Below are 22,251 nucleotides of genomic sequence, written 5' to 3' on the forward strand. Positions count from 1 at the left end.
TTATAATTGGGCCTAAGAGTCACCCCTAGAGAACATCTTTTGTTGCTCAGATGTGGCCTCTCTCTCTAAGCCAGCTCTGCAAGTGAACTCATTGCCCTTCCCCGCTATGTGGGACATGACTCCAAGGCAGGGAAGTCTCCCCGACAACAAGGGACTTGACTCCCAGGTATGAACCTGGACCTGGCATCATGGGATTGAGAAAGCCTTTTTGACCAAAACGGGGAAGAGAAATGAAACAAAATAAAGTTTTACTGATCAAGAGATTTCAAATAGAATTGAGAAGGAATTCTGGAGATTATTCTTATGCATTATGTAGGTATTCCTTTTTAGTTTCTAGGTTATTAGAATAGCTAGAAGGAAATATATGAATATGTTGAACTGTAATCTAGTAGACTGGATTTTTGATGGTGATTGTATAATTATATAGCATTTATTATGTGACCATGTGATTGTGAAAACTTTGTGACATCACTCCCTCTATCCAGTGTATGGGCAGATGAGTAACAAAATAAAGAAAAAAATATACAGAGAGAATGGGGGGATAAGAGGCATGGGATGTTGTGAGTGTTCTTTTTTATTTTATTTTTTCTTTATTTTGGAGTAATGAAAATGTTCTAAAATTGACTGTGGTGATTAATACACAACTATATGATAATACTGTGAGCCATAGATTGTATACTTTGGATGGATTATATGGTATACGAATATATCTCAATAAAATTGCATTAAAGTGAGTATAAAAATCATTAAAATAAGAACAACAAAGTCTGTACTTAAATGCAAAAAAAAATCCCTTTATTTCTCAATTTCTGCTGACCAGTTTTACTGGTCTTTGTGATAGTTAATGAGTTTTGCTGCATAACAGAATATCAAATTATCATTGGCTTAAACAAGCAAATGGGAGGGGAGAATGGGTGTTAGTAGACAATTAGGAGCTCCATACAGTCCTAGTTCCTTATTTTACTTGAGAGGCAGAATGACAGGTATCAAACACAAATCAGAGTCAGGTTACAGTTTACAGAATTTTATTCAGGACCCCAGGCTTGTTGCAGCAAGGAAACCGTTCACTTGCAAAAGCAAAAGCAATTTGGAGGCCAGGGAGTTAGCAGGCATTTTCATAAATAGAAATAAGAAAGTTGGCTAGGTTCTGTTGATTAAGCAGGGACCTGCTACTCTTAGAGGAGTGGGTTAAGGGTAAGTGAGCCTTTATTTTCAACTGAAGCCAGATATGCTTAACTAGACGTTTCATTGGCTTTTCAGGGCCGAGTGTCTTAGTAGGGACTTTCCAAAGAGGATGTTTGTCACATAATTCTGTGCTAGTTTGGGGAGTTTAACGTTTGTGTTGTTCTGAGAAAACCCAGGTGCTATTTTTTTAAAAGCAATTTTATTGAGATATAGTCACATAACATACAATCCATGCAAAGTGCACAATCAATGACTTTTAGTATATTCACAGAGTTGTGCGTTTGTCACCACAATTTTAGAACATTTTCGTTACTCCAAAAAGAGAAACCCCACACTCCTCAGCAGTCACCACTCAATTCCTTTATCCTTCCCAAGCCCTACATAACCACTAATCTATTTCTGTCTCTAACATTTATTTATATTTACTTTTTATATAAATTGAATCATACAATGTGTAGTACTTTGTGTCTCGTTTCTTTCACTTAACATAATTTTTAAATTATTATTATTTTTTTAACTAGAGAAGTTGTAGGTTTTCAGAAAAGTCATGTAAAAACCACAGTGTTCCCATATACCCTCCTATTGTTGATATCTTGCATTAGTGTGGATCCTTTTCTACAATTGATGAAAGAATATTACAATATTACAATTAGCTATAGCCAACAGTTTAAATGAGGTGTCTTTGATTCCCATCTACCACCCTATTATTGACACCTTATATTAAAATTGTACATTTGTTATAATTAATGAAAGAATATTCTTACACTTGTGCTATTAACGCCATCCATCATCCACAACAGGTTGCACTGTATTATATAGTCCCATGTTTCATCTTCTAACTTTCATTCTAGTAACATACATGACCCAAAACGTCCCCTTTCAACCACTTTGACATGCATAATTCAGCACTGTTAATTACACTCACAACAATGTGCTACCATGACCACCTTCCTTTTCCAAACCTTTACAATCATCCTAAGTAGATATTCTGCAGAAATCAAGATCAGCTCCCCGTTCTCTACCCCCAGTCTATCCCGTGGTAAACTAGATTCTAGATTCTAACTCTAAGAGTTTGCTTATTATAATTACTTCATATCAGTGAGATCATAAGTATTTGTCCTTTTGTGTCTGGCTTATTTCACTCAGCATAATGTCCTCAAGGCTCATCCATGTTGTTGCGTGCATCAGGACTTCATTCCTTTATACAACTGAATAATTTTCCATTATAGATAGATAGATAGATAGATAGATAGATAGATAGATAGATAATATATATATGTGTGTATATATATATATATGTTCCTCAGTTGATGGACATTTGGGTTGCTTCCATCTTTTGGCAACTGTGAATAATGCCACTGTCAACATCAGTGTGCAAATATGTGATTGAGTCCCTGTTTTCAATTTTTCTGGGTATATACCTTCTAGTGGGATTGCCAGATCATAAGGTAACTTTGCAGCTGCACAATTTTATATTCCCACCAGCAGTGAATGAATGTTCCTCTTTTTCCACATCCTCTTCAACACTTGTAATTTTCTGTTTTTCTAATATTCTAATAGTAGCCATTCTAGTGGGTGTGAAATGGTATCTAATTGTGGTTTTGATCTGCATTTCCCTAATAGCTAGTGAGACTGATCTTTTCGTGTGCTTTTCAGCTGTTTTATATCCTCTTGGGAGAGATGTCTATTCAAGTCTTTTGCCCATTTATTAATTGGGATGTTTATCTTTTTTATTGTTGAGTTGTAGGATTTCTTTGTATAGTAAACCTTTATAGGATATATTGTCTCCAAATATTTTCTCCCATTGAGTAGGTTGACTTTTCACTTTCGTGTCAAATTCCTTTGATGCACAAAAGTTTTTAATGCTGAGGAGGCCTCATTTATCTATTTTTTTCTTTTGTTGCTTGTGCTTCTGGTGTGATTCCTAAGAAACCATTGCCTAACAGAAGATCCTGAACATACTTCCATAAATTTTCTTCTAGGAGTTTATTTTGGCTCTTTTGTTTAGGTCTTTCATCCATCTTCAGTTAACTTTTGTATATGGTCTGAGATAGGGGTCCTTTTTCATTCTTTTGCATATGCATATCCAGTTCTCCCAGCACGATTGGTTGAAGAGACTATTCTTTTCCAATTGAGTGGACTTGGCAGCCTTGTCAAAAATCAATTAGACATGGGAGTGAGGGTCTACTTCTGAACTCTCAATTTGATTCCATTGGTTGATATATCTGTCCTTATGCCAGTATGCTTTGAAGTCAGGAAGTTTGAGTCCTTGAACTTTGCCTTCTTTTTCAAGATTTTTTGCCTATTCAGGGCCCCTTATCCTTCCAAATAGATTTGATAATTGGCTTTTCCATTTCTGCAAAGTAGTCTGTTGGAATTTGGATTGGGAGTGCATTGAATCTGTGTATCATTTTGGTGGGATTGGCATCTTAACATTTAGTTTTCCAATCCATGAACACGGAATGTCCTTCCATTTATTTAGATCTTCTTTGTTATCTTTTAGCAATGTTTTGTAGTTTTCTATATGCAAGTTCTTTACGTCATTGGTGAAATTTACTCCTAGATATTAGATTATTTCGGTTGCTATTGTACATGGAATTTTTTTTTTATTTCCTCCTCATCTTGTTCATTACCAGTATATAGGAACACCACTGATTTTTGCATGTTTATCTCATACCCTGCCACTTTGCTTAATTTTTTTGTTACCCAAGAGGTATGTTTTATTATATGTTTCACTTGGTGAATGTGAGCTTCAAGTTTTGGATTTAGACAGACATTTGTTCACACAATGGCTCTTCTGCTTTCTACTGTCATCTCAGGAAAGTTCAAGTTTTCTAAATTGGATTTTATTCACATTTAGAATTGGAATTACAATAACCTTAAGAATGTTGTAAGGAAAATTATATGATATGTATAAACTATTCAGCACAAGCTAATATTTCTTGTTTATTATTTCTGTTACTTTATTGTTTTTTTTCCCTTCTTCTGACTTGGATAATTTCGTTTTTAGTAGAATATCATAGGCATTAGATAAATCAAAATCAGAACAAACTTTCCACTATATATTTACATATATATATATCCTTCTCTTGCATTAAACAATTGGTATGGTTTTCCTCCATATCACCCCTCCTTCCTTCCAGAAATTGTTACAATAAGTTGAATGTGTAGTTCCAGAGTGCTATTATTGTACGGTTCTTGTTATCTTTTTTTAATTTTAACATCATACATCTGATAAGATTGCATTAATATTTGCTTTAAAAGTAAAATTACAGAAATGGCCATTATTTAATTTTCCATTTCTGAAGTTCCTAAATTTTCTCTTCTTTCTTTCTTTCTTTTTTTTTTTTTTTTTTTTTTTTTTTTTGCCTGATTATTTCCCACATTTATTTGCAAGAGGAAGTGTGGGTAGCATATTTTTCGCACCCTTGAATGTCCCAAATTGTTTTGTCCTTGTTCTCACAAGTGATCAGCAATTTGGTTGGGTTTAAAATTCTCGGCTGATTTTTACAATCCTCTTTCCTAATATCCCTGTAAATGGTATCCCAGTGCCTTCTAACTCTTATGGCTACATCCTAGTCATGAAGCTCTCATCTGTCAGCTACAAATACACCCTTCTCTCCTCTGCTTGGTGGTGTGGGGCCAGGACTCAGCAGCCATTGTTCTCTTTTGCCAGCTCCTCACAGCTAGGCTATCCTAACAGGGGTACAGGAGGAGACAGGGAGGCTGGAGTTCTGTATCTTCTTTGTACCTTCTGAGTTCTGTACCTGTCCTTTTCCATCTCACCTAATCAAAGGCTTTTCACTCCAGTAGCACCAGGAGTCCTGTTTTCAGGTCTTCTCAACATTCCCAGCACCAGGCTCATCACATCTCCTCAGAGATCCCATTGTCAGGCATGAGGCAACCCCTCCTCATGGTTGGATCCCCAACTCCAAGGAGCACCTCCTTCAAGTTACTACATCTTAATAATTGTAACCTTTTTTATTGAAACCCCAGCCATTTGGGTATAGTTTCTTGCAGCTGCTGCTTCTGTTTTATGGCCACATTCCCATTTGCCTTTCCAATCCTCCAGTCTTGTTTAACAGATTTTTGCAATTAAATTCTCTTGATTAAATCATTGGCATACTTTCTACTTTCCCTCTTGGATCATGTCTGATACAAGTTAGAAGTGAGAATTACAAAGCTAGTCTTAGTCTCTGTAATTTACAGATAAGCTGGTTTTAAATTTTTCCAATATAGAAGAGGTTATGACTTTTTTCCAAAATCTGAAAGGTCACCACGATGTGCCTGTATGTATGTCTTTTTTCAGCGTCCGCTCTTGGTGGACCTTTTCAATATAGACCCAGGTTTGTCTTCAAGTCAGAGTATTTTATGTCTTCAAAGCAGAATATTTTTTGCTATTTTATTTAGCTCTTTTTGGTAAAAATGTTCTTTTATCTTTCTACAATGCCAGTTATAGTTGTATCTCTTGCATCTAACCTCTGTGCTTTTTCTATCATGATTTTCATCTTTATTTTTTGCTTTGCGGTCTTGGAGAATTCCTTTATTTGTTCTATTTTGCTTTGATAAATATCCATTCTGCTATTCTTAACCTCTGCTGTTTTTCGTTTTTTTCTTTTTTTTTTTTAATTTTGTCAATCACATTCTCCCCAGCCCCAAGATCTCTATCTTGTTCTCTTCTTGCTCCTTCTAATTGCAGGTGGCATTTTTATAATTGTTGTAATATCCTCTCAAATTTCACTAGGAATGCTACTGTAATTTTTTAAAGTTTAGTCACATATTCTGTGTTAATTCTTTCATTTGGAGGCCATTTTCTCTGTTTTCTGCCCTAGGATCTCCTGTTTTCTGTCACTTACCACAACTGACAATTTTCTGTTATCAGCTTATATTCATAAATGAAAGTTTATAATATCCATAGAGTCCTCTTTTAACTGTGTTGGTCACTGTATGTCTTCGAAAGACACCCACAACTCTCCACTACCTAAACAGGGAAATATCGAGTCTTACTGTGGACATCAGAGTCCCAATTTACTGTGCATTAAAGACAAAATAGGCAAATGCCTTGGCCAGCCACTCTGCAAATGGGGTGCTCTTGGGTTGAGATCTCACATTCTTCAGTTTGCTTTCCTCTGACTACTTTCCAAGGTGCTTCTGAGAACATGGAGTGTTGCTGCTTGGACGAGAGGTTTCTCCTCAGTGACTGCGGGCCCTCAGCCTCTCCTCTAGGCCCTTCCTGGCTTTATGGTTCCAGCTTCAACATATCTCCTCCGGGGCTCAGGCAGAGCTATTTGTACCCACCCCAGTCAGCCACCTCCAGATTTTGCCTCTCCAACCTGAGGGAAAATTACAGGTCCTTTTGGAATTATGTCTACTTTCTAGTGTCTCACTGAACAGTGTTCACAGTTGTTGGCTCCCAGTGCCTTCTTTGGTTTGTTATAAATGTTGCTCTTTGTTATATATGTTATTTCTATTTGTAATATAATATTATTTTGGCTTATGACATGGTGGGATTGTTCTTAGTTTCAAACAAGATAGAATTTTCTTCGTTTATTTTTTGTCAGTTCTGCGGTTTGGGTGTTTTTAAACATATGACACATTACCATCTTTTCAGAAGTCCATTGCTATGTGATTTATACTTGAAGGATCTCTTATGGAGTTTAGTAAGAGAGAAAAAATTATAATCACATATAAAGAGGGAAAAATATTTCATGAAAACTTTACTAATAACTATCAATATTCTGATATTATCTCAATATATGTCATCTCTCCTGAGCTCCAGACTGCATGTCTAACAGGATAGCTCCACGAAACCCTCAAACTTAGTAATATTTCCATCAATACTTATAATAGATGCTAAAATGGAACTTTAAGTAGGAGCTGAGAGCTCCTGTTTGTCGGTAGGCTGGAAGGAAGAAAACCAGCTGAAATTTTACCCTCCTACTCAATAACATAAATTAGGGTTGCATTAGAAGTTGAAGAGGATTTTTGGAGCAAGCTGTGCTTTTAGCAGAGTTGTAGGAGTGCTTTCCTCTCAAACCCCAGAGAAGATGATTAAAAGAGGAATCTTAATTTGTATCTGTTGGAACTTTGGGGTCATGGACCACTTACACCAGGCTTATTTCTGACAAGAGACTGTTGGGCTAACTGTTGTACACCAGAGAGGTTGCTGCACTGGAGATAACCTGCCTTTCCAGTGTTGTTAGGGAGAATAGTTGGGTGCCTCTGGATAAAGGGACCAGATAAAAGCCATACATGAGTTTTCTACGGCCTGCTTAAGTAGGTATGTGAAGGAGTAAGCTTTCCAGCAGGAAGTACAAGTGTGAAGTAAGCTGAGAAAAGAGTTGAAAGAGACCAATGGGACAATTGCTTTCACTCAATTCAAGGTAGCCACAAATGAAACACTTAACACCTAAATATCATCAAAACTGAAACTTCTCTGCATTCCCCCCTTGCATGTCTGATTCCCTTACTTTGCTCTCCTTTATTTTCCTAGCACTGGTCTTCTAATATTATTTACATATTAATTATCTTCCTTTGTTGTCTCAACTGTGAGCTCCTTGAGGCAGAGCTCTTTGTATATGTTGTTTGCTGAGGTATCCCATCGTTAGAATAGTACTTGGATCACAATAGGTACTAACGAAATATTTGTTGAATTTGAATCTGAATCGAATTGGGGTCTCCAAAGAGCAATGAAACAACCCATGAAAGTAAGCATTTAGCACCTGACATGTCCTGAAAGCCCCAGGGCGAGAACATAGTAATAAAATACCAGTTAAGTAAGAACTCTCCTATTCTTTCTTCTCCTTTTCATTCACTCCCCAAACTAAGTGATCTACAGTTCTAGGAAGGTCAGAGATAGCTTAGTTACTGGGAGAGTAGAAATAAAAACCCAAAAACGGTTAATGGAGAAGAGACTAATCCATTTCCAATACAGGCAGCCTGTCCAAGAAATACCTGTGGTAGAAGGAAGAAAAATTGTAACTATAAATAAAATTCAGAGCTGCATTATTAATACTACACCAAGTTGCTAGGAAACTTAAAATAACTAGTGGAATTTTTGTTATCTAAATTTGACCTGAAAGTTGTGGATCCCATTCAAGATTTCATCCAGGGACAGAAAAACAATCAAATGAGTTGAGGCTTTGAATGGACAGTTTTGTAATTATACTCCATAAGCTCCATTAGCATGTTAAAAACACTCATTTACTTCTTCTTCTCATTTATAGTACTATTGCTCCTGTAAAATTTCTGAGCATCCTTTATGCAGACATGTTGAAGACTTTTTCTGAAGACTTTAATACCATGAACATTCAAATCCAGGGTCTATGTCCTATAGCTCTCATTTTCTAGCATGTAATAAAATGTGTAACATATAACTTATGGCATTTAATAAATGTTTGAAGAGTGAATGAGTGAATAAATGATAGGAGTTCTTGAGATCAGAAAGCTCTAGGAGCAGCAGGAAGGACACATTATTTGTGTATGGCAGTTTTGTTTAGGTATGTAAAATTAGGATGTGTTCACTTATTAAACACCCAGTAAAGGCTCAATAATTTTTTCTTGAATGAATGAATGCTTGCTAACATGAACGGATATGTGGAAAAAAGACTGCATGTATATAGAAAGCTAAAAATAGAAAATATCATTTGGTTGTGTATTTATTCATTTATATTCCATGTCAATAAAATGGATTTGAACATTTGTCCCTTTATTTTTAGATGATCCTTGTCTTCGTACTAAGCATTGGGTCTCTCATAATCTATTTCATCAACTCTTATCAGTGAGTAAAATCCCCATATCACCCTTTTCTTCTTTAACAGTAGGTTGTCCAGCTAATATGGAATATTCTCCTAAGGAATAAAGCTTTACTTATTTTCATGGAAGGAAGGAAGGAAGAAAGGGAGTAGGTGAGGGAGGAAGGGAGGGAAGGAGGGAAGAAAAAACTTATAAAAGGTATAAAAAGGATAAGTGTTTAGTTCCCCCCAGGAAGCACTAAGCTCAACTCTGTTTTAAAAAAAATACATGAGTTTCCCTGCATCCTGCCATCCTAGGGGTTGGAGTAGTGTACACAGATCCATTCCAGAGTCTCTGGGAATCCAGGCCTCCAGCTTTTGTCTCCTCACTTGGGTCACTCACGTAGCCTTTTGGATTCCTTAGTTGTTGAGCAGAAGTTCTGCAGTAGTTTCAGGATTTCCCACAGTTTCAAACAACTTTGGATGGTCTTAAGAAAGGGAAAATCCTAGCTCTTCTCCCCTGAGATGGAGGAACAGATATTAGTCTGCTCTACCTTAAATGCATTCCTTTCTTACACCCCAAAGTTAAGACAGTTTCTTGGACACAACCCAATCTTAGCCTAACTCCATGTCAATCCTCTAGGAATCATACAGGATTTCCAGCTGAAATCAAATAGGCACTACAAAGCTACTAATGTCAGGCAACTTTAGGGAACCTAAGTAAATAAGTGGATTCCTAACAGAATTCACTCTGAATGAATTGCGAATTCTTAACAGATATTTTAGGAAATTTTATTTGAATTTGGTTCAGATCAGTCCAGTTGACCTGGAGCAGCTTTCTATTGGAATGGTACAGAAGCCAAAATGGCCTTGCTGGAGAGATGGCCCTGTAAACCAAGGAGAGCCATTTAGTCTCTGTGCCTCAGAATCCCCATAGATAAGGTAGAAAAAAAATCAGTGAACTGTATGAAAGGGAGAGCTGGTAATTTTCCAATGACTTTCAGCTTCACATCAGTCTGATGGCTTTCTTCATGCATACCCCCACTTCCAAAAGGAAAGACATTTCCTTGAGATCTGAAATTAAGTGTCTGGATTCATGGTGAATAAATAGAAAACTGCCCACCTTTTCCCTTTATTTGGTCCTACATAGTCACAGCTTGTAAAATGTTCACCTTTCTTTTCCAGCCCTGTTGGAAGCTGTTCTTCATATGAAGACAAAACCATCCCTATTGACTTGATTTTCAATGCTTTCTTTAGCTTCTATTTTGGGTTGAGAGTAAGTACCTACTGAAAATGGGAGCAAACACCCAAACCCTACAAGTGCAACTGAAGAGTTGTTTGTGCCTTAGATACACAATCTGTCTATGTTTCAAATTCTAAAGATAATCTGTGCCCAAAATTGTTGTATATTGAGAGTGGAAAATTCTCTATACTTCAAACTGTAAACCAGGCCAAAAATTCCAATAGCTATAAAAATGATTCCTTAATTAAATAGCATAGTTTTGTTACAACTTATGCTTTATTGGCTTCCCACCTACCACCAAGGAAGCTTTACTAATAACCACAATTCAGCACAACTCTAATAACAACCTCTGGAGATGTCATTGGCTCCTCTGATAGCATATATGCCATATAACTAGAAAAAAAAATCATTCGTGTTTTGTTTCATTTTTGTTACACTCTTTATTAAATATTTCTCTTGTTCTACAAGCATTTATTAAGTACCAATCCTAAATCTAGATTTCAATGTATTATCCATCCCTTGTTTATGAGAGATTGCATTTAAGTATATATGCATTATATATTAGAGATGTATGTATTTAAAGACAAATATGTGTGTGTGTATATGTATATACATACACATATAAATGATATGTATTTCTGTGACCTTTCTTTAAACCTTATTCTGACCACACTGACCATCAGAACCTCCTTTTTTAGAGAAGATTCTCCTTTCTGAAATTGCTAGTTTTCTTGATCTAAATAGAGAAGCTCATAAACACAGGCCTTGGCTGGCCAACCTTCTGGAGAGCAGAACCTTTTCTACTGGAGAGCATCTTCATTGCTCAGAAATAGGGGTTTTACCTATATATTTATATCTATATATCAAAAAGCTCTAGGAACAGCAGGAAGGTTGAAGTGCTTATTCTTTAGTATGGAAGTTACAATTAGGTAAGTAAAATTTATACATGTTCATTAATTGAACATCCAGTAAAGGTACCATATCTATATCCCTATATCTATATAAATATGTATGTGTATATATATGTATACATATATGAAATATAATGACATTAAACTTCAGTTGATGAATGCAGTTTAGTTGAGTAATGTGATCTCTTGGGCTCACCTTAAAATTCTTGCGAGTAAAAGAATTTTGGTCCTCTTTTTCCATTTCAGTTTGTGGCAGCTGATGACAAGATCAAGTTCTGGTTGGAGATGAATTCAATTGTAGACATCTTTACTATCCCACCAACTTTTATTTCTTATTATTTGAAGAGTAACTGGCTAGGTAAGTTTGTTGTGGGAATCAGTAGCAATCTTTAAAAAAATACTTAGCATTACACATGTATAAATATGCTTCATTTTTCTTTAATGCTAGACTGTCATTTATGAAATTTCTCACTGTAGTTGTATGATATTGAAATACATTTTCAGAAACAAATGTCTGATGTCAGCACCTAACAATGTATCTGACACACAGTAGGTGCTCAGTAGCTGTACCCACAGCCTGAGAGGACAGCATCTCAAACATCCATCCCCCTATAGCATCTTTATCTGGGATGCTCATATGGATTGCGGGAAATTAAATACAAGCTTCCTTTGGTCTTTAAAAGCTACAAATCATCATATCCAGATATCCCATGACATGCTAGAGAGTTGTTTGATTTAATTAGTTACTTTGCTTTAAATTGGATGTGTTGATACTGCCTGGACAACAACGTAATTATCATCTACAATGTAAATCCCAATCCTATTCCTTGCTATCATTATTATCAAAAAGCATAAAGTTAAAAAAAAGCATACAGACATTAACAGGGATTTCATAGAGATTCTATGATAAGGAGTTTAAGGAGTGTATGGGAATTTGCTCTCAATTTTAAAGAGTTCAGTAAGGTAAAATATACATAGTACTTTTTATATGTGAGGCATCCTTATACATGCTTTATCTTACTATCATAGCCCTATGAGCTAGGTACGGTTCTAATTCCCATTTTACACATCAGGAAAGAGAAAAGCTAAGGAGATTGCCTTAAAATTTGGCTGCAATTTAGTATCAGGGCCAGAATTTGAACTCGAGTCATGCTCTTAAGCCCACAACATTACAAGTGATGATGTTCGAGCTTTAGAGAAAAAAAGCATGTACCCAATCTTAATTGTATTACAATTCCAACTTCTCCTTGGAGTGGCCTTCTTCTTCTGGCAGCCTTCTCCTTTCCTTTGCTTTGCAGGTTTAAGGTTCCTAAGAGCACTGCGGCTTCTGGAACTCCCTCAAATCCTGCAAATTCTACAAGCCATCAAAACCAGGTAAATGCCAGCCCTGCTGGGAGAACTACTTACTCATTAGTTTGGATCAGGAAATGAAAATGTTGACCAAGCTTTTAAACTTAACTCATTTCCCATGAGAATTTCAGTGCAAAAATCATGCAATGCCTCAGCCCCCAAAATATGACTCACTCACTTTCTCCATATTTTATGGAGCACTGGCTGAAAAATTTGGGATCATTTTAAGGAGTTTGTTTGTTCTTTATTTTATAAAGCTACAAATCTGTAAATTGATTAAGGTTTCAATTCTGAGCCCCCCAAACAAACAAATCAGAGCAATCCACAGACTTTGGTTCTACAGCTCTGCTTTTGATGAGTCATGTCTTTCCTGGTTAGGTAGAATAAGAAATTTTCTTCCCTCTGAGCATGAGAGTTACCCAGCAGGAGCAAGATATCCAAACTACCTTTGGACAGCCAACATTTCTAAAATTTTTATGGCATGTGGGTTTAATGTCATCCACTTCAAAATCCCTATGCCTCTATGTTCTCACTAGAAGAATCAAATATTACAAGTATCACACATGACTATAAAGTATTTATGCACTATAGAGAGCTCAGATGAGAAAAGCTGTCCTTATAGACAAGCGGCCCTGCCTAAAAACCATAGAGACTTCACCAAAATGCTAGGGCTTTATTTACGAGGTGAGAGATTTTCTGATCCTTGTCACTTGGGGATCCTGTTTTGAGTTTAGCAACACGACTCCACATTTCTGTGATCTGCACAGAATTTCATTTTGCAAGCCCACTCCTTGGATTCCTGGGAACTTTAACGGATAATATATTTTGGACTATACTTTATACAATGCAACTGTCTGTTAAATGCATTTTAGCATGACCCATATATGGTCCATTTTTAAGAGCAGTCTAATACCAGGCTAACAATATCACAGCCAAAGTCCAAACTTTGTGAACAGTGTGTGTGACTGGGTATGTTTTAGAGCTGTGTTTCTCAAACTCTAATGTATATATGAATTGATCTGAGGATCTTGTGAGAATGTAGATTCTTGGTCAATAAATGGTGGGGGAAGGCTGGGATGCTGCATTTATAGCATGCTCCCAGGTGATGCCACCACTGCTAATCCATGAAACACACTTTGAGTTGCAAGAATAGAGAGAATGGGTTGTTTGTGGTGTTCCAGAATCTGTCAGAAGAGGCCCAACCTCTCTTTTCTTCCTTCCTCTAGTAATTCAGTGAAGTTTTCCAAGCTGTTATCAATAATCCTCAGCACCTGGTTCACAGCTGCAGGAATCATTCACCTGGTGAGCATCCCATCCTGCTCCCTAGCATTTATGTCAGCATGCTCATCCTTTCTTTGAAACGATATGGTTGCTCCTCCTGGCCCCCTCTCTCCAACACTGTAATATGAGGCTTATCTTATTAATTCTCTTTTGTGGGCTTTTCCTCACCTCAAATTCCCCATAAATATGTATCTCCTACACTTAAGATACCTATGTTCTCTCTTCCAACTTTCAAAATCTTCTCCAAAATCACCCTGATAAGCTCACTCTTCAAAGAGGTGAGCAATAGATTAATTGATCACTATTACCTTACTGTGGTTTTAGCATTAAAAAGCCTTAAAGTCAAAGAAATAAAGCTGAATGGAGAATTTCAGACTTATCAAAGCTGGAGAGTTGTTGGAAAGTTGTTGCTGATTTGCAAAGGGTGCCTTGGGGCTCTCTTTGTTTTCCTGAAATCAATATGTAAGGAGCTGCTCCTTTGCCTATAGAAAATCTAGTTCTCATCTCACACAATGAGAAATATAGAAAACGGATTTTGACAATAAGAAAGAAATACCTGGACTTTATTGCTTGAGGACGGTTGAGGAGCAGTCATTAGAAAATGCTGAAATTGAAGTGGGATGTTGGAAGCCTTTAGAGGCCTTTACAAAAAAAACAAAGCGAAACAAAACAAAATATGGTGGAAATCATTTTTACTTGATTCCTTCTCTCAAAATTAATCAAAAACTGAAACAGTCAAAAATAAAACAAAAAATTTAAACTTGCCATTTTCAACTCATCAAGAAAAATGTTAAACATGAAATGCACTTTATGATACAAACCTTCAGGAAATCTGAAGCCAGACACATATGTCCTCAGCACTCAAGCCAAAAGGGACATGTCCCTGAAAACAAGTGTCACACCATAACAGAGATCTCTGGATCTAGGGATTGGACCTTATGGTGTGGGGCCACCATGGGAGAAGTACTCAGTGTTCCTGGAGAGATCAGCTGCAACCACAGAACTGTAGACAAAAGAATGTGAAAGGACAAACACTAGATGATATGTTGTGGTCTTCAAAGCAGTTCCAACAAGGGATGAATATGGCCTACAGGCTTATCATAGTTGACCCAAATATGGTTTTATTTTCTGTCTTCTATTTTTCTGTCAGTTGCTTGCTTTTGTGGAGAGTTCACATAAAAACCTGGATTTCTGGATTCTTTGGGAAATAGAAGTTTCTGTCAGCCCTGCTTTCCCAGGGCCATCGACGGTTGCAGCTGAAGAGTAGCTCCTCCTGCAAATAACATGTGCTCTCTGGTTGACTCGGTTTCCACCAGACACACTTGGACCCTGAAAGTCCCTTGCTTGGCCCCTCTGGGCATGTGAGCATGTGTTCCTGCTGGGCATCCAATCTCCCCGGGGAGAAAGTGGCCAGAGAGGATGCATGCAGAGAAAGAAGGAGAAGCAAAATCAGACAGCTTGCAATTTAATGGGCTACACTAACTTCTGGAATGTCAAAATTCCACAAGAGCTGTATCTGGGAGTTAAGAAAATAGCAGATTTGTTGAAAGGATATTTTAAAAGACACACAAAATCAAAACATGGTTGTCCCATTCACCACCTTTCCATCCTTACACTGTCTTTCAGCTAAAAGTTGACACCTTTAAAGATGAGTATTAACCAGAAAGGAATCAATATGGGGCCCATGCTTAAATTCTGCCAGAATAGTAAGAACAGAGTATAACAATATTTATATAATGCAACAGTTAAAAGAACAATTTTGAGATAATTTACTGAAGGAAACAAAGGAAAGTTAAGAAAAAGCCCTCCATATTTGTAAAACTGCAAACAAGACTTTTAAAAAAATTGAAAATAGTCATTCAAACAAGATATATAAGGTTTTGAAGAAGTCCTTATTAAACAATAGCAGGAGTTGAAACAGGAGCTGAAAGAAATAGAAAAAAAGAAGAAAGAAAAATATAATACATGTAACAAACACATGGTGAGAAATATGATGTACAGGATGTACAGGATTGAGGAAAAGAAACACTGAAATAGAAAAAAAAAAAGATCCTCTATGATTGAAGAGAAGAAACAAGAAAATGAACAACGTTGATTCATCAGCTGAGTGATCCTGAAAGACAGTACACAAAAATGGCACCAGAAAAGAGTTTTAAAAGAAAGAATGTCTTGAAACTTAGGTTAAAGGGCATACTATATCCCAGGGAAAATGACTCTAAATTATTAATTACAAGACCATAGTTTGGAGCAGTTACTGAGCTTCAAGCATAAGGAGAGAATCCAACCAGAACATAGCAAGGTCTAAGCAAGAAGTAAAAAAACAAATCATCTCATGTTTCTCTGCAGCATCAGTCAATACAAAATGATGTTAGTGCAGCAAAGTTTGGGTGAAGAAAGTGTAACCTACCCAGTTGTTCTAAGCATACAAGGGAAAATAGCACGCACATGCCCCTTTTAAACACATATCTTAATGATGAAACCCAACCAAACAGGAGATGACTCAAAGCTAGGAACTCAAGATTAGAGACACCATGAAAAGTAGTTGTGGTACCGACTGAATGAATTTGAAACAGAGCTAAGATGAAATAGAAGGAATCATAGACAAAGACTAGAATGTCCATGTACAATGTAAAAATAATATATCTATTACAAATGCTGAATGGGAATATAAGAAGAGATGGGAGACTGTCCTTAGATTGTCTTCCTTCATAGCATAGAGTTAATAGATCTTTCTAAAGCTGAAATATTGAGTTACGAACATAATTCAGTGGTGAAATGTAGAGTTCAAAAACATGGTAATTCAGTGTCTGATCACTGGTCCATAATCCTTTTTCTTAACTTTAATTTCCATTCTGGGTCTAACGGTTTGGTGCTAACATAGCTAAGAGGGAGAGCAGAATGGACTGATGAGCCAGAAGGCTGTTGTCTCCCTGGTGCCATAAACCACGAAGGTTGGGGCAAGGAATACTTGAAACACTAAGCAGTATGCCCAGAGAGAGTGAGTTACACTTTAACAGGTTATTTAAATGATTCTGAAGGAGACTTCTAGGTTAAAGTAAATTTAATTTCAGTTCGTACAATATTATTTTTTGTTAGAATATGATTGAATCCCTGCGCTGAGATGTAAAAGATGTTACGGAGTTTTAGCGCAGAGGAAATTGTCCCAACCAACACATACTCCTGAAAAAAAAAAGTAAAATAAAATGTATTAGTGATTTAAGTCTGTATGACTTAACTTGATTTTCTTATGATGTATTAGTCTAGGAAAAAAGAGGTCAGGGGAAGCAGCTAAGTAGACTTTGCAACAAAATCATGGGATTTAACAGCCATGAGAATTAAGTATGGGCATACAGTCTCTTCCTCATTTTGGAGTGAGGTCTTATACTGTCTCCACTCTTAACCTATTCATCAAACTTAATGAAGAGTCAGCCTCTGACACATCACTTTTAAAAAGTCATCAAATACCTGAGCATGTGAGATGATTTCTAATTTCCACTCCAGTTCTTTGCAACAACAACAACAACAAAATTCTAATTTCTCCAAGGAGCTCTATCATTTTATCATTTTTGTGATAAATGGAAATGGAAAATATCTGAAAAATATGTGAATCACGAGGAAATTTTTTCTAAAATGGTAAGCAAAGGAAAATTATATATGTGCATGCATATGTAAGTATAGAGTCATTGCCTAAGTTACTCAATTTCTTTAAGATCAGAAAAAGATAATCTGATAAATTTAGTTTACTTAAAATGTGAAGTCTTAAAGGGAAAATTAGAGGGAAAAATTTTCCAGAAGTTTAAAAAAACAAAAAATTCCTCAAAAGATTCCTCAAAAGTTTTTTGGGGACGGGGGAAAATAGCTTGGAAAACATGTTCTTTTACTTTTCCTTGGGCACTAGTCTTGATATACTTAAGCTCACTGAAATAAAGTGCTCATTCAAGTGCTTCTTTCCTTAATAATAATTCTGATCTAGTAAGAATAATGAGAATGAATAATATTATCAGTCTGAGGGTCATGTGGTTCCAGGCTGATGCACCCACATAAAAAGCAAGAGGTAGGAGCTGCCATTTCCCGGTGGAAACTTCCCAAGGCTGGGCACAAGCTACATGTCCTCCAAATTTCTGCAGTATTCACAGTTCAGGAAGCCAGGACTTCACATTCTCTACCCACAATTTGTATGCCCTTCACAGCATCCTAAAACTCACTTAATATCCATTTCACTGGGATTGAACTAAGTGAAATTAATCCAATATTTTTCCCATTCCTTATAAACCTTCCCTTAGATTCCATTCAATGGCCTTTCCTATGTCTCTTATTTTGGGACAGGTGGAAAATTCTGGTGATCCCTGGCTTAGAGGTAAAAATTCACAGAATATATCTTATTTTGACTCCATTTACCTGGTGATGGCAACAACGTCAACTGTGGGCTTTGGAGACGTGGTAGCCAAGACAAACCTGGGGCGGACCTTCATCATGTTCTTCACGCTTGGGAGTTTGGTGAACCATATTTTGATATCTTTTGAATATAGCTACATAAACAAAAAAAAATGGTTAGTGGCTGGAAATGAGGCAAAACAGGTTGAAGAGTGGATGTTGCTTTATTCAGAGCAGGTGTCTAACGAAAAGAGGAAGATACATGGGTCCCATATTTTCCATACTGCAGCCCCAGAGCGCCATAAGGCAATGGCTTGGTGACCAGGGATGGAAAACAGTAGACAAAGGAAAGCATGTTTTCCTTGTTAGGAAAACCTTATCTTCCTTCATCATTTACCATCAGAGTAGTCTTTGTTCTAAAAAGGTGGCCTCTGAGATTTGACGCGAAGAGATTTTTGTTCCCTCCAGCCCAAATGAGTTAGTTACCACCAAACCAGCACCATACTTCGGATAAGAGAGCATCCATGCTTGGTTTAGGAGTGTAGCAAGGAAAAGTGAAGACCCTTTTTCTTTTAGTGACTTTAATTTCAATTCCTTAAAAACCATGACAGAGTCTTTATTTTTCTGATATTCCCTGTCCACATTGTTACAATCCCTCATTTCAATCATTTTACCTTGCACCCTGACCCTTAGGCTTTGTTTTTCCAAGGTCCCAAATAGCATAATGTCACAGAATTGAGAGGGGAGCTAGAAGTGAGATGGGCAGAGCTCGTAAGAACTTTCTTTATTGCTTGTCTTTGTTTTCATTGTTTTGAATGCTGAAAAGTGTTTTATTAGATTTGAACCAAATCCAAAGAGTGGAATAAGGAATCAAATGGTCTCTCTTTTAAAATATAATTCATAGTTATGTCCCTCCTAGGTGACAGAAAGTTTTATGTACTTTCTTCCTTCCTATAATCTCAGAATTTTGGAGTATTCTTCAAAATACTGAGAGCTAAGGCTTTATTTGCTAATCATTTTAGATACTATTTGCGAACTATGTCCCTGAAATTGTGGAACTTTTTGCTAACAAGAGGAAATACACCAATTCCTACAGGGTAGTCAAAGGAAAGAAGTAAGTAGTTTTTCAAGTATTTTTTTTTTTTTCGTTTTGAGATATTGAAATATTCTAGCAATCAAGCATCTAATTCTAAATGCCTAATATTATTGCCTGACCTAGCTATAGAACCTAAAATGAAATTCTTGGCAAAACCCTTCATCCATTAAAGAGGTTTTGCTAGAATAAACACAAGAAAATATTTGGTACTTGATACAAACTACTATATAGGTGTTCATAACTGCAGGAAATCAATTAAAATGACAGATAATGTTGCAATTCACTGTCAATAAATATTATTGATGGTGGCAGCAGTTCCATATTCCTTATCCCTAACTGCCCCCTTATATCCATTAACAATTGTCTTATTTTCATCCTGTAGTTAACTTATGGCTAACTTCATGTAATGAATCAAATAAAAGCAATGGTTCAAATTTAAAGTAATTTAATTCAATTCAGTTGTCTTAGTCAAAACTCCTCTAAACCATCTGGGCTCAGTTAAAGGAAGAGATTTGCTGCAATGAGAATTAGTTGCTACTCTCTTCTACAGTGCTTCCTAGATGATCTGTTCTGTCCATGGCGTGGCCATTTGTTTACAGAAGGGAAATGGAGTTGTTTTCTTTCCTACTTCTCAATGTATTCATGTTACCTCAGTTCTCATAATTTTTTTTCATATATAAGAAGAAAAGAATGGATCGGAGATCTTAAATTTGCTATGATTCATTTCTATTCCATCCTTCTCTACTGCATATGAAAGAGACACAATGGAGATAAGCTCTCTTAGAGTGGTCTCAACACAGTTGGTGAACACTGATTAACCTATGAGTGTAAAGAGGAGAGTTAAAAAAAATTAATAGACTAGGTAAGCTAGAGTCTGATGCAACTCATCTCAAGTGAGGCATATGGGAAACATATTGGCTGATTTAAGCCAATAAAGTCTGAAAAGCTTAAGATTAATTTACAAGAAAATCATACTTTAAGTTTCCTTAACTATCTAATAGGACAAAAGTAAGCTCCTTAACTAAATTAAACCTAAGGAAATTGACAGCCACTTTTCATGGTAAAAACTATATACTTAAATTTCCGTACCTGTACCAGGAGTCTCTCCACTGGACTCACTTGTTTTGTGATGACTAGATAATTTTAGTTGTGGAAGATAAATAGAAACAACCTAGAATTTAACAACTTCTCAGCCATGGTATTTGATTATGGGAAAATCATTTGACCATTCTGAGCCTCCTTTCCTCAATTATAAAAAAAGCAACAGTATTTCAGCCAGCCAAGAATCAAATGAAGAATCAAGTGAAATAACACATGTGCATGTCCATTATAAGTTATAGGTCACTATATAAAATCTAGCAAGAATGGTGATGATCGTTGTATATTTGAAAAGCTGTGTGTAATCCAAATGTTTGGGCTCATACCTTACTTGAGATGGGCTAGACAGTATAAGAACATGTTACTACTTTTATATGTTAGAGATGGAGTCCCTACGCTTTCCATTTTTTTAAATCTGGGTATTTCAAATACATTTATTTAAAACTAAGTTTAGGTGACTTGCCCATCTCTAAATCTTGACAGGGAGATACTTCTGTTCCTCAAACGATCCATGTCACATGTTCTTGCTCCTAGGTTCATCGTGGTCTGTGGGAACATTACTGTTGACAGTGTGACTGCTTTCCTGAGGAATTTTCTCCGCCTTAAGTCAGGGGAAATTAATACAGATATTGTTTTCCTGGGAGAGTAAGTATCTGTATGGCTCATGGGCTCTAAATTAATATTACATGTGAATATTTTAATGAAAAAATTGCCCCTGAAAGTGCTATAGAAAAATTGGGAAATAAGAAGAAAAAGAAAAGCAATCTCATAGCCCGAGTTAAGTTCTGCAAATATTTTAGAACACATCTTGTGAAATGTTTTCTGTATATGTACTAATATTATTTAAGTGATTTCCTGTCATTCAGTCTTTAGGTTACTCCACACTTACATGTGACCATAATTTTGTACGCATATAATCACTTCATAATTATCATTCTAGCCATTGATTCTTAGAATTGAAAATGTGAAGTTCAGATAGATGCAAAGGATTTGTTGTTATGGTGTTTTGGTTCTATGCAGTTTACCTTTCTACCAACAAAGTCTAAGTCAAATATTTTTTCAAACCTAGGAAATATATAGTTCATAGAGATTTTTTAGGTAGGCAAAATTGTCTCTTCTTGTTTTATTTTGCAATTTGTCACTTTGATTACAAGTGTGGTTGAACAATTGTATGTTTTGACTGTTTGCTTTCCTTTTCAAAAGTCCTCTTTATTTCTTTTATCCTCTTTTCTAGTAGGATGGTTGTCTATTACACTCTTAATATATTTGATATTAGTCCTTTTGTATCATATACTATAAATATTTTTCTCCCTGTTTACCTTTTAATTTTGTTTGTGTTTTAATACAGAACCATATGATTTGTGTGTACTTGAATCCATTAATGCTTTCCTTCTGACTTCTTGCTTTTCTGACATTCTCAGGACTCTCTGCTGTAGAATTACATAAATATTTATCTTGCATTTTTGCATTTTAATTTGCTGATTTTTAATATTTAATCTCTCTGGAATTAATTTTGTGTGATGTGTAAGAAAGTAACTTCTACATCCTCCACAAATGTTACTCTGTTGTCCAAATATTATATATCAGATTAGGCAGCCTGATTTGAAATGACTTTTGATCTTTTACAGGATTGTATACAGGATTTCCTCAATCATTGTGCCTTTTACAGTTGAACATTCTGTTCTTTTACATTATTATATGTGTTTCCACCATAAATTTGGGCTTTCATTTATCAGATAACTTGTAAGCATTTTGAGTTACTTTATGCTGCTTTTGATGGACAGTCAACAGCTCTGTTTTGGCATCATTGATATCTCTGACTTTTTGGTAGTCTTTGCATTATTTGAATAATTTATATAAAAGAAAATTCTAAAAAGCCAAAATACTAAAACTAGTGATAAGAGCTAATTATATGATTGAGGATCTTATTAGATGTATGGAAAGTGACATATTTTCTCTGCTGCTGAATTTTCATGGACT

General features: G+C 36.1%; 1 protein-coding gene across 1 annotated transcript in view; it reads left to right on the forward strand.

Annotated features, from left to right (window-relative positions):
- KCNU1 (potassium calcium-activated channel subfamily U member 1) overlaps window positions 1-22,251 on the forward strand; it is a 170,300-nt gene that overhangs the window by 11,846 nt on the left and 136,203 nt on the right. The window contains 8 exon segments of the mRNA XM_037831539.1: window positions 8,904-8,965; window positions 10,104-10,194; window positions 11,319-11,430; window positions 12,371-12,446; window positions 13,649-13,724; window positions 18,030-18,200; window positions 19,100-19,191; window positions 20,806-20,916. Coding sequence (XP_037687467.1) covers window positions 8,904-8,965; window positions 10,104-10,194; window positions 11,319-11,430; window positions 12,371-12,446; window positions 13,649-13,724; window positions 18,030-18,200; window positions 19,100-19,191; window positions 20,806-20,916 — 791 coding nt within the window.

The sequence above is a fragment of the Choloepus didactylus genome, chromosome 3 (genome assembly GCF_015220235.1).
Source record: "Choloepus didactylus isolate mChoDid1 chromosome 3, mChoDid1.pri, whole genome shotgun sequence".
Classification (NCBI taxonomy): domain Eukaryota; kingdom Metazoa; phylum Chordata; class Mammalia; order Pilosa; family Megalonychidae; genus Choloepus; species Choloepus didactylus.